This window comes from Scleropages formosus, chromosome 24 (genome assembly GCF_900964775.1).
Source record: "Scleropages formosus chromosome 24, fSclFor1.1, whole genome shotgun sequence".
In the NCBI taxonomy this organism is placed as follows: Eukaryota; Metazoa; Chordata; class Actinopteri; order Osteoglossiformes; family Osteoglossidae; genus Scleropages; species Scleropages formosus.
The window spans coordinates 2,634,658-2,646,618 of record NC_041829.1 but is presented as its reverse complement, the minus strand read 5'-3'; the positions used below and the strand labels follow the sequence as shown (position 1 = coordinate 2,646,618).

General features: G+C 42.6%; 1 protein-coding gene across 1 annotated transcript; it reads left to right on the top strand.

Moving 5' to 3' along the window:
* Positions 1–6,251: 6,251 nt before the first annotated feature.
* On the top strand, positions 6,252–8,551 carry LOC108936432 (shaker-related potassium channel tsha2-like). The gene is made up of 2 exons (XM_018755779.2): positions 6,252–7,781; positions 8,415–8,551. Exon 1 carries the CDS (start codon positions 6,315–6,317, stop codon positions 7,752–7,754), a length of 1,440 nt encoding a protein of 479 aa, XP_018611295.1. The 5' UTR covers positions 6,252–6,314; the 3' UTR covers positions 7,755–7,781; positions 8,415–8,551.
* The last annotated feature ends 3,410 nt before the right edge of the window (positions 8,552–11,961 follow it).

Here is an 11,961-nt window from a genome sequence, read left to right as displayed (position 1 = left end):
TGCTTTGCATAGGCCTGAACCCCCTCAGTTAGATCTTTGTAAAGAGTGATTATGGATACAAGTTCAAAAGTGGAGTAACCATGAACCACTTCCTCTACATGGATGACATCAGCTGTATGCCAGGAGTGAACGAGACATTGATTCACTTATCCACCTCACCAGGATACACAGTAATGACATCGGAATATCATTCAGACTGGATAAGTGTTTTCGAACGGTAGCAAGAAAAGGAAAGTGATCAGGACTGAAGGAGTGGAGTTACCAAAAGGTAGAATTGCAGACATGCAGGATAGCTACAAGTACCTGGGTATCCCACAGGCAAATTGGAACTATGACAAGGCAACAATGAGGTCAGCCCCAACCAAATACCTCCAGAGAGTAAGGCAGGTCCTCAGAAGCCAGCCCAATGGTGAGAATAAGATCTAAGCCATCAACATGTATGCCTTACCAGTCATCAGACACCCATCCTCCTCACAGGAGAACATAGATCCCACAGATGTCAAGAAATGAAAACTCCTCACAATGCACAGAGGGTTCCACCTGAAGTCCAGCACCCTGAGACTGTATGATACACGAAAAGAGGGGGACCAAGGGTTAATGAGTGTCAGAGCCACAATCCAGAATGAAACAAATAGCATCCAAGAGTACATAAGAAAGCTGCCCCCCCCAGGAAAAACCGCTAAATGAGTACCTCAGGCAGCAGAAGACAGATGGTGATGAGGAAGAAAAGGAGACATCACGGAAGAGCAAGCCCCTCCACGGGCTTTACCATCGGCAGATAGAGGGAGGGGTTGGCATCAAGAAATCCTACCATTAGCTGGAAAAGGCTGATCTGACGGCCAGCACAAAGGCTCTGATCATGGCAGCACAAGAACAGGCTCTAAGCACCAGATTCATAGAAGCCGGGGTCTACCATAGCAGACAGGATCCCTGGCGCAGGCTGTGGAAAGACAGCCCTGAAAAAGTCCAGCCCATAGTGGCAGGGTGTAAGATGCAAGCTGGGACAGTGTATACTGAGAGGCATAACAAAGTGACTGGGATAGTGTACAGAATATAGGCTGGAAGTCCTCAAGTTGAAATGGAAGACACCAACAAAGGTGGTTGAAAACAGCAGAGCTAAGGACCTGTGGGACTTCAAGTTCCAGACTGACAAGCAGTTGCTGGCCAACCAGACATTAGTGGTGGTTGACAAGGAGAAGTGGGCAATTGTGATAGATGTGGCAATCGCAAGTGATAGCAATATCAGAAATAAGGAGCATTAGAAGATCGAGAAGTACCAAGGGCTGAAGGAAGAATTGGAATGGATGTGGGAGGTGAAGTCCAGAGTGGTCGCAGTGATAATAGGAGCGCTAGGGGCTGTGCCCCCCAAACTGGGAGTCCTAGGAACAGCTGAGATACTAAGCAGAACCCCCAAACTCCAAGGCCTTTGGTATGGAACCCGAGCTTGAGGAAGACACACACACACCACCCCATGTATATATATATGAATATACAACTTAATGAATACTACTTTTTACAGCTAACTGGAAAACTGGTTAAAATGAACTTACGCTGTACCATTTAACAATTGCAGTTGAACTGCAGCAACAGAAGATCTGCATGACAACATCACTGATGATTCTGAAGCAACAGACAGTAACAGTAACAACACATTAAAAGTAAGGTTAACATCTCTTAGGAGCTATTGAGTACAATATACAATGATTTGAGAGTTTTGGGAAAGGTTGTCTCAATGACTGAAAAGGATTCAAGTATGGTTTTAGTTATTAATTTTGAAAGGACATTTTCGATTGTGATATAGCTTAAAAAATTAATCTGAATTTGTTAATATTGTACGATATACTGTTTTCGGGGGGCGCGGTGGCGCAGTGGGTTGGACCGGGTCCTGCTCTCCGGTGGGTCTGGGGTTCGAGTCCTGCTTGGGGTGCCTTGCGACGGACTGGCGTCCTGTCCTGGGTGTGTCCCCTCCCCTTCCGGCCTTACGCCCTGTGTTACCGGGTAGGCTCCGGTTCCCCGTGACCCTGTATGGGACAAGCGGTTCTGAAAATGTGTGTGTGTGTGTGTATACTGTTTTCAGGTTTTCTTCATTTTATAATACTTTATGTTTTCCTACATTTATTTATTTATTTTTGACTTTATAAGTGGACTGGGTCCTGCTCTCTGGTGGGTCTGGGGTTTGAGTCTTGCTTGGGGTGCCCTGCGACAGACTGGCGTCCTGTCCTGGGTGTATCCCCTCCCCCTCCAGCCTTACGCCCTGTGTTGCCAGGTTAGGCTCTGGCTCCCTGCGACCCCAAATGGGACAAGCGGTTTGGAAAATGTGTGTGTGTGTGTGTGTGTGTGTGTGTGTGTGTGTGTGTGCGACTTTACAAGACGAGATCAAAATTTTTGAGGACATGTTCCCAGTCAGCACCAAAACTAAAGATTGGGGGATATCATACATGAGGATCATGTGTCCGATTTATTGCTTTGAAATTTAGATTCTGAATTTGAACCATTGGTTTATGACATTGAGATGTTTCTTCAATGTGAATGTGTGCAACAATATGCAGTGAAAAACAATAAAGCTTATAACATCTGAAAAAAATTGAAGACACAGTGGAATGTAGCGAATGCAAATATATGATTAAAGACCAGGATTAAAAAGAAAAAAAAACACAATAAAAATATGTAAAAGTGCTCTAAAATAATCAATATTTTCTGAGTTAAAATCACAGCACGTGAACACAGTGTAGTATTAAGGCAACTTACACGTTGTGGTAGTTGTGCTGTAGAAGGATATGGTAGCCCATATAACAAGTTTACAAGTTTACAAGTGGTTTTTATTGTCATTCCGCCATGCAGCTTGTGTACAGTGGAACGAAATGTGGTTTCTTAGGAGACCATAGTGCAAGACAGAACATAGCATAAGACAATGAATCAGTAAAGAAGTTTACAGATGGTATATGACGGCAGTTATCTCTACAACCTGCTAGATTATTGTTTCAGCGGAAAAAAATCCATCTGCCATTTTTCCTTTAATAAATTGAGGCACAGTGGTGTAGGACATATCGCAAGTGCCTCATAGCTCCATAGTTGTTTTCTCAAGTAGAGGTTTGAATTTAATTCTGAGGTTGTAGATTTGGAATGTTCTTCTTGAGTGGACACTTAAACGATAAGGATAGTAAATGACTTCCTCTACTTCCATTATCAAGAAAAGTATGGAGGCTGTTATTGAAATGTTTAAATTTTTTTATTTTTTCATTATTTTTTTATTATATTTTTTAGAGTTCACTGGAAGTCGCTTTGGAGAAAAGTGGCTGCTAAATAAACAAATGTAAATGTCTGTCTTTCTCAGATGTCAACTTTTCATTGCAATACATTTGATTAATTTAGTAGTACTTGCACTAAGGGGGGCGCGGTGGCGCAGTGGGTTGGACCACAGTCCTGCTCTCCAGTGGGTCTGGGATTTGAGTCCCGCTTGGGGTGCCTTGCGGCGGACTGGCGTCCTGTCCTGGGTGTGTCCCCTTCCCCCTCTGGCCTTATGCCCTGTGTTGCCGGGTAGGCTCCGTGACCCCGTATGGGACAAGCGGTTCTGAAAATGTGTGTGTGTGTGTGTGTGTGTGTACTTGCACTAATTTTCTATACTCAGCTCTGCAAAGAATAGAATGAGGACCCGAAACCAGGAGCACTATGCAGGAAATATTTAAGCTCAAGTGAACAGAGATCTGTATGTTCCTGGACTATGATGGGTTCATAAACAAGACAGCAGAGACCCCTGACCTATGGAGCAGACTACTAATGTTGTAATGTGGGGCGACATACTAATGTTTTAATGTGGCAAGATTTACCTGAGAAACAGTGCCAGCTAAGGTATGAAGCTATACTCCACCTGTAATTTCAGGGTAGTATTTTCATAAATTAAAATTGATTATAATGAGCTGATTTTTCATTAGTATTCATTTGTTTTGTTCCATTACTGTTTAATATGCCACAAGGAATGTCCTGTTTGGTTGGTGTATGGTGCCATGGCAGCTACATTCCCCAGTGTTTCACAGTTCAGTACTACTGAGGACTTGTCCGCAGTGTGAAACCCCAGGGCTGAAAGTAAGTCTCACTTTGGCCCTACCTTAAGGTGTTGTTTACGTTCAAAAGAAACATCCTAATTATATTCTTTGTTCAAGCATATTCGTAAAATGAAGAAATTAATGTTTTTTTAGCTTCAATTTGAATTTATTGCCAATAGTAGCAAGCAATCAGTCTTAGAAACACCACTGTACCAAAAAGATATTTAATTAACTGTAAAATCAGATGCTGCACAAGGATTTCTCATTATTTCTTCATTTTATTAAGTAAGTAGTGGTGTTGAGAATTGTGAAAATGAGAACGTGGGCCATGGGGTTGTTCCAGGACACAATTTACTTCTTGCAGGCCTTTATTCAGGGCACTGGAGTGTGGAAAACAAGGCAGCCTAACAGGCACTTAAACATTTTGGCAGCTGTGCTACAAGGGACTTTCGCTGTAGAATGAACAAATTTTTATACAAATATATAAAGAAACATATTTTACAAAAACGTTTCTTATGGCAGTAAAAAAAAACATTTAAACTATAATTTTGTTTTCATCATTAACAATGGATGGAATGATGTTTCCACAAAATAAAGTCTCTCAAGTTTGAAGAGAAATTTTTGAGTAAATAGGAGATGTGATGAAGGCTGATTCATGAAAAGGCAAGCCTGCGTTCTTCACCGAAAGCGTCAGATCAGTTGCAATGAGAAAAATGTTAAATTTAATTTTTCCGTTTTGTTCTAGAATTTCACTAATAATCCAGTAATAATCCATCTATGAAACTTTCTAATTTCCTTATAGTTTCGGAATGATTTAAATCTTATTTAACTCTCAATCGATGTTACACCTTGGTTAAGTAAATCTGGCCACAGCAAAATTTGTATGAAACTCCGCCGAACAGTATTATTTTGTTGGTTTTTTTTCCAAGGTTGCCTACAACATTACATAATTAGTTTGTATTATAGCTGGACTTATTGAGGTAGTTGAGTACTACTCACGGATACCACACCACGATTAGGACTTGAATGATTACCTTCATCTGAAATTTATTTCTGCAACTCTAAACGAAAGACACCAAATCAAATAAACGCTAAAAAGAAAAGTTTGTCCCTGGACGAAGTGGAAGATATATTTCCTCCTGCGGTAAAAATTCCCTTCTTTCTTGCATCTGTTCCCTCAGCCGATCCATGGGAAAAGACATTTTCCTATGGTCCTCGGAGAAATAGAGGTATTTTAAGAGCGTACGTCACACATTTCTGATTCCCCCATAATTCTCTGTGCCGCGCTCCCCGAAACAGCCAGTCCTTCAGTGGGAGCGTCTGTCCGACAGACGAGGAGACAGTGGAAATGCTCTAGCTTGTCTCTGGCTGCTTATTATCCACGTGTTCAAAGCAACGTATCGGTACCAGGTTCAACAGGGCACTCTTTATCATAAGTGAGACTCAGATATGAAACTTGTTTGGAGGGGCAAATTGCATAATGTTTGTAACTGTGGTGAAATTTTGAAAAAATAAAGAAAAATAAACAAATGAATAAACATTTGAAAACGTCTTTCGTTTGAAGAACTGTCAAGTTATTAATTTTTAGTATTAATAATAAAAAATATATTATTTGCATTAATATTATTAATATTGATAATAACAACAATAATATATTTCGTATTTGTTTTATCGAATTTGTTTTGATATCAGCTATTTTGCTTTTTTTCAAAAAAAAAAAAAACGTGGCGATCCGTACAGAGTAGTACGATGCTTGCATGTGAACAAGTGATATGGTCATTTTTTGTTCACATATTCTTTTAAGGTTAAATTCAAAGGTGAACACGTATATAATAAAAGTTGAAATGTATGTATTTACATTTGAAGGTGTACATGACTTGTTTCGTTATACGCGCGTCGAAATTCTCAGTGTTTGCTTTTACCGTCACATTAAATTAGAAGACGGGCGTGCGTGCGCTCGCGTGTATATACTGTGTGTGTGTGTGTTTTCAGTGGGTTCAGTGAGAGAGTCCATACGTCAGTCCTCTGGGAGGGGGACACTGCTGCTTAAAATGCTGTGAGCAACAGCCTAAACCGCCCGTGCGGAAAAGGTGAGGGCGCGGTGTACGCGAAACCGTGGAGCTAATGAACACAGTTGATGTCTATGCAGGGCGAAACGCGTGGCACTAGGGGAAGAAAGGTGCGCGCGGAGGGTGTACGCCGCCACCGAGACTGAGGACAGCGGAGACAACACAGTGCTCGAACAGTACCGTGGCGGACGGGTGGAGAAACATGACAGTAGTGCATGCAGAAAACCTGGAGGAGACCGTGGCGCTGGCAGCCCTGTCCCAGGACGCGTGCGACCCGGTGCGTGCGGACCAGGAGCGCTGGGAGCGTGTGATCATCAACATTTCCGGGCTGCGCTTCGAGACGCAGCTCAAGACCCTGGCGCAGTTCCCGGGCACACTGCTCGGGGACCCCAGGAAGAGGATGCACTTTTTCGACCCGCTTCGAAACGAGTACTTCTTCGACAGGAACCGACCAAGCTTCGACGCCATCCTCTACTACTACCAATCCGGAGGCAGGCTGAGAAGACCCGTCAACGTGCCCGTGGATATTTTCATGGAGGAGATCAAATTTTATGAACTGGGAGAAGAAGTCATCGAGAATTTCAAAGAGGACGAAGGGTTCATCAAGGAGGAGGAGCGTCCTTTGCCGGGCAACGAGTTCCAGCGTCAGGTCTGGCTTCTGTTTGAATACCCCGAGAGCTCGGGACCGGCCAGGGGCATTGCCGTCGTGTCTGTTCTGGTCATCCTCATTTCCATCGTGATCTTCTGCTTGGAGACCCTCCCTGAGTTCAGGGAGGAAACAAGATACTCAGAGGGTCACCTTCCTCTAAACGGAACTTCTCGCATGAAGAAGGCCAATCCCTTCACTGACCCTTTCTTCATCGTTGAGACCCTGTGCATTATCTGGTTCTCCTTCGAGTTGCTGGTGAGGTTCTTCGCGTGCCCTAGCAAGGCCGCCTTCTTCAAAAACATAATGAACACAATAGACATCATAGCCATCATGCCTTACTTTATCACCCTGGGCTTGGAGCTGGCAGAGCACCAAGGAAATAGTCAGCAAGCTATGTCTTTAGCTATTCTGAGGGTCATCCGCCTGGTGAGAGTATTCAGGATCTTCAAGCTCTCCAGACATTCAAAGGGACTTCAGATTCTGGGGAAGACCCTCCAGGCGAGCATGAGGGAGCTCGGTCTCCTTATGTTTTTCCTCTTCATTGGGGTCATCTTGTTCTCCAGCGCCGTGTATTTTGCAGAGACAGATGAGCCACAGTCGGGCTTCAGCAGCATCCCCGATGCGTTCTGGTGGGCTGTGGTGTCCATGACCACCGTAGGCTACGGGGACATGTGTCCTGTTACCATCGGTGGCAAAATCGTGGGCGCCCTGTGTGCCATCGCAGGGGTGCTGACCATCGCGTTGCCGGTGCCGGTCATTGTGTCCAACTTTAACTACTTCTACCACAGGGAGACGGTGCAGGAGGAGCAGGTGGAGTACACGCACGTGACCTGTGGGCAGCAGCAAAAGCCCACGCTCGGGGAGTTCATACGGACTGATAGCAGGCCGTCTTTGGCCAAATCAGACTACCTGGACTCGGATGACTACGACGCTGTTAAATACACGAACTGTAGCCCGCAGAAGGTGTACACGGGCAAGCTCACTGACATGTGAGCGCGAGCTCGGGAAGAGAACGCCTCCGTGAGTAAAGCCCCTGCGCTATGGTTACACACAGCGACAGCCTCCTGCTTCAACACATTCTTAATGCAAATGGAGAGCTCATCTACTGGAAACATATTGTTTTATTACTTTAAAAAGTCAAAGAGGTACTAGTTCCTTCGTTTTTTCAGCTGCCCCCAGCCCAGGTTTGGCGAGTTTAATTGGTATTGTTTAACCTCAGATATTAGAAAATTAAACAGAAAAACCTGTTGTCCCATATATACCCTCCACAATTTTCCTGTTATTATTCTTCTTATTATTATAGCATTGTGAGGTACAATGTTATTAAAATAATAATAATAATAATAATAATAATAATAATAATAATTGACTCACAATAATAAACTTCGCAGTGAATATAACAGCTGGGTATTCTTACTGGAATAATTCCCTAGCTAAGTACTTTAATCATGGATGCTACAGCAGGAGGGACATTCGAACCCATCCAATGACCTTAGTTTACGTTTTGGGAGTATAAGGTGTTAATTAAAGGTCAGTATGCAAGTTTAATCATAATGCGTCCGCAGTTTAGTGAGACTCAGTTCCTCCTTTCACATTCTTGTCCGTCTCGCGGACCCGGCACTCCCCCGGTCACGTTTTTTTCCATGACCGCAGGCACGAAGGCATCGCTTCCCTCGGGCTACGCTTCCAAGGAATTATCTCAGCTGGACGCACTGTTACGACGGCCGGACGCCAGTGCTCTTTGTAACGCTGTAAACTGCCGTCAAAGAACAGCTGCGGCGCAGACATCGCGCGCGATCTCTCCACTGCACTGGCCTACACACTGAATCAAACTTTAGAGAAATGCTGATCTCATACACTACTCGGTGCAAGGATATAGACTCGACATTGTTTACACTTGTTATTAAGGGTAAATTTAATTTCCTTTAACATTTCCTTTCTTGCCATCAAAGTTAAACTGCATTGCATACATTAAAACGTGCTTGTTCGGGTATTGAACATATCTGTAACGCATAAAGTGCAATTCATTTCTTTATATTCACATGAATGACATTTTTTTAAACTTGAACGTAATGAATGTACTCCTATGATTATGATGACTGAATTAAAGAGATGGCAAAATGCAGACCGCCACCGTGTGGACGGAAACGGTCATTGCTGCAGACAACTCTAAAGACATGAAGTCACCTTCCAGACCTTTCTGTTTCTTGTTGTGGGCTGAAGACAGTTAATTCACAACCAACGACATTTTGAATAATCATACGGCTCATGTAATTATTTTTTCTTTAATACTTCAAGTTAATGTGAAAAAATCGATAAACAACAATAGATTATTTCTTTATTTTTTCTACCAATAGTCATATTACTGAAAAAGAATAAAGATGCCAAAATGAATTAAACATAAATAAGATCAGTAGTTTCCTTTCAAATGTGAAATGTTATCATTTAAAATGTTGGTTGTTTTCATTACAAAGTTGAAGATAGTGCACTGAAAAAGACAACTTTTAAAGTATGAAGATAATCATGTCCAGTGTTCGCGCAAACACCCTATAAGTGAAATCAGTGGATCCTTCGATGTTTAATTCTGATATTTGAATGGAAGGATCTGGAACTCACTCACTGGATGAATTGTGATGATCAAGATGTAATTCTACTTGCCGCTACAATGATGCTACACATGCCAAGGGACATCTCTGAAGTACAGAGGTCATGGAGGCCTTCTGAAAGGTGATGCTGGCAACCAGCCTGTACAGAGGTGAGCTCATTAATCATTTGGGGTCATGTTAAATGACATTAGCTGGACAAGCATTCTACTTAAAAAGCATGTTGAAATTAATTATATCATTATGTATTATACAGCCTGTCATGAGACAGACACTGGAGACAGGTGAGTATAGGACCCAAGCGCAGGTGAGTTTTATTCAAGTAATCAGATTCCAGGGACAAGGCGAAGCCAAGGTCGGGGACAGGCGAGGGTCTTCATGGTGCAAAAGTCACAAACCAGGAAATCCCAATCATGGTCAAGGAGAACAGGCTAAGGTCAGGAACAGGAGACAGGCAAGGCACCAGAGGTAGGAACACTGAGACTACAAGGTACAATGCAATTGGAAGAATCCACATCGGTGTGTGGATGCGGACCTCCTTTTATCCTGCATCCCCTTGATTGTCGGCAGGTGTTGCTGCTTCGCTCATTGTCAGGGGCGTGACACAACCTGATAGCATTTGCCTTTTAAATTGCTTAGTAATGACAAATTTAGGCATGTTACAATATACATTTTACAAAAGAACTGCAAAATGAAAAAAAATTATAAGGCACATTTCATGGGATTTTAAAGTAATAGAGCATTGCTGCTTGTGGTGTACATTTCTGTTGCTGTTCACCTAAAAAAGAAAAGGGCCAGATGTCTAAAACAGAGGTTCTTAAAATTTTTTAGGCTGTGGGTCACTTAAAGAGTAATGAAAACTTAGGACCTCTCTTAGAAAAATGTCCATAAACAAATTAAGAGGAAATATTGTACTCAGTTTACTTAATTGAATCTTGATTACCTTCACACAGAATTACATCTTACAGTGGCAAGAAAAAGTATGTAAACCCTTTAGAATGTTTTGGTTTTCTCCATTAATTGCTCATAAAATGCCATCTCATCTTCAAAGTCACAAGTATAGACAAACACAGTGTACTTAAGTTAAGAACAAACAATCTTTCATGGCTTTACTGAACACATCCCATTAAACATTCACAGTGCTGTGGAAAAAGTAAGTGAACACTTCGATGTAAGTAGCTAGTTGATCCTACTTTGGCAGCAATAACCTCAACCAAGCGTTTCCAGTAGGTGTGGATTAGACCTGCCAAACATTCAGGAGAAATTTTGGACCACTCTTCCTTACACAACTGTTTCAGCTCAGCAATATTCTTAGGATGTCTGATGTGAACAGCTCTCTTGGGATCATTCCACAGCATCTCTATGGGGTTACGGTCTGGGTTCTGACTGGGCCACTCCAAAAGGCGGATTTTCTTTTTTGAAGCTATTCTGTAGTGGATTTATTTCGATGTTTAAGATCATTGTCCTGCTGCATCACCCAACTTCTACTGAGCTTCAGCTGGTGCACAGCCACCCTGATATTATCCTGTAGGATATGTTGATAAACTTGGGAATTCATTTTTCCCTCAGTGATGGCAAATGGTCTAGGCCCCAAAGCAGCCCCAAATCATGATGCTCCCTCCACCGTACTTAACCGTTGAGATGATGTTTTCGTGTTGGTATGTGGTGCCCTTTTTACAGCATACATAGTGATGCGTGTTCTTCCCAAACAACTCAGCCTTAGTTTCATCAGTCCACAAAACATTTTCTCAGTAGTGTTGTGGAGTGTCAAGGAGGTCTTTGGCAAATGTCAGGCACGCAGCAATGTTTTTTTGGAAAGCACCAGCTTTCGTCGTGGTGTCCTGCCATGGACGCTATGCCTGTTCAATGTTTGCAGTATAATAGACTCACAAAAAGAGATGTTAACCAGTTCCAGTGATTTCTTAAAGTCTTTAACTCTCACTCAAGGATTCTTTTTTTTACCTCATTGAAAATTGTACATTGTGCCCAATGAGTCATCTTGTCTATCAGTGGACAAGATGACTCATTGCCATTTGTCTAACAGTGGACAAGATGAATATCTAAGCTCTTTGAGATAACTTGTAGCACTTTCCGTCGCAATGCAATGCAATGACTCTTGATCACAGGTCTTCTGAGAGCTCTTTTTTGCAAGGCATTATTCACATCAAGGGGGGTGCGGTGGCGCAGTGGGTTGGCCCATAGTCCTGCTCTCCGGTGGGTCTGGGGTTTGAGTCCTGCTTGGGGTGCCTTGCGACGGCCTGGTGTCACAGCCTGGGTGTGTCCCCTCCCCCCATGTTACCGGGTAGGGATAGAGGTGTGTGTTCACATCATCACATGCTTTTTGTGAACAGCAAACTCAAAATGTTTCAGTGCTTTTTATAAGTTAAGTAGGTCTAAACCACACCTCCAATCTCATTTCATTAATTGGAAACCAGGGTTGACAGTTTCCAGTTCTAATTAGCTTTTGTTGAAGTCATTAGCCAAGGGTTTCACATACAAACCCCATTTCTAGAAAAGTTGTGATATTTTCTAAAATGCAATAAAAACAAAAATCTCCAATTTGTAAATTCTCTTGAACCTTTATTTGACTCACACAA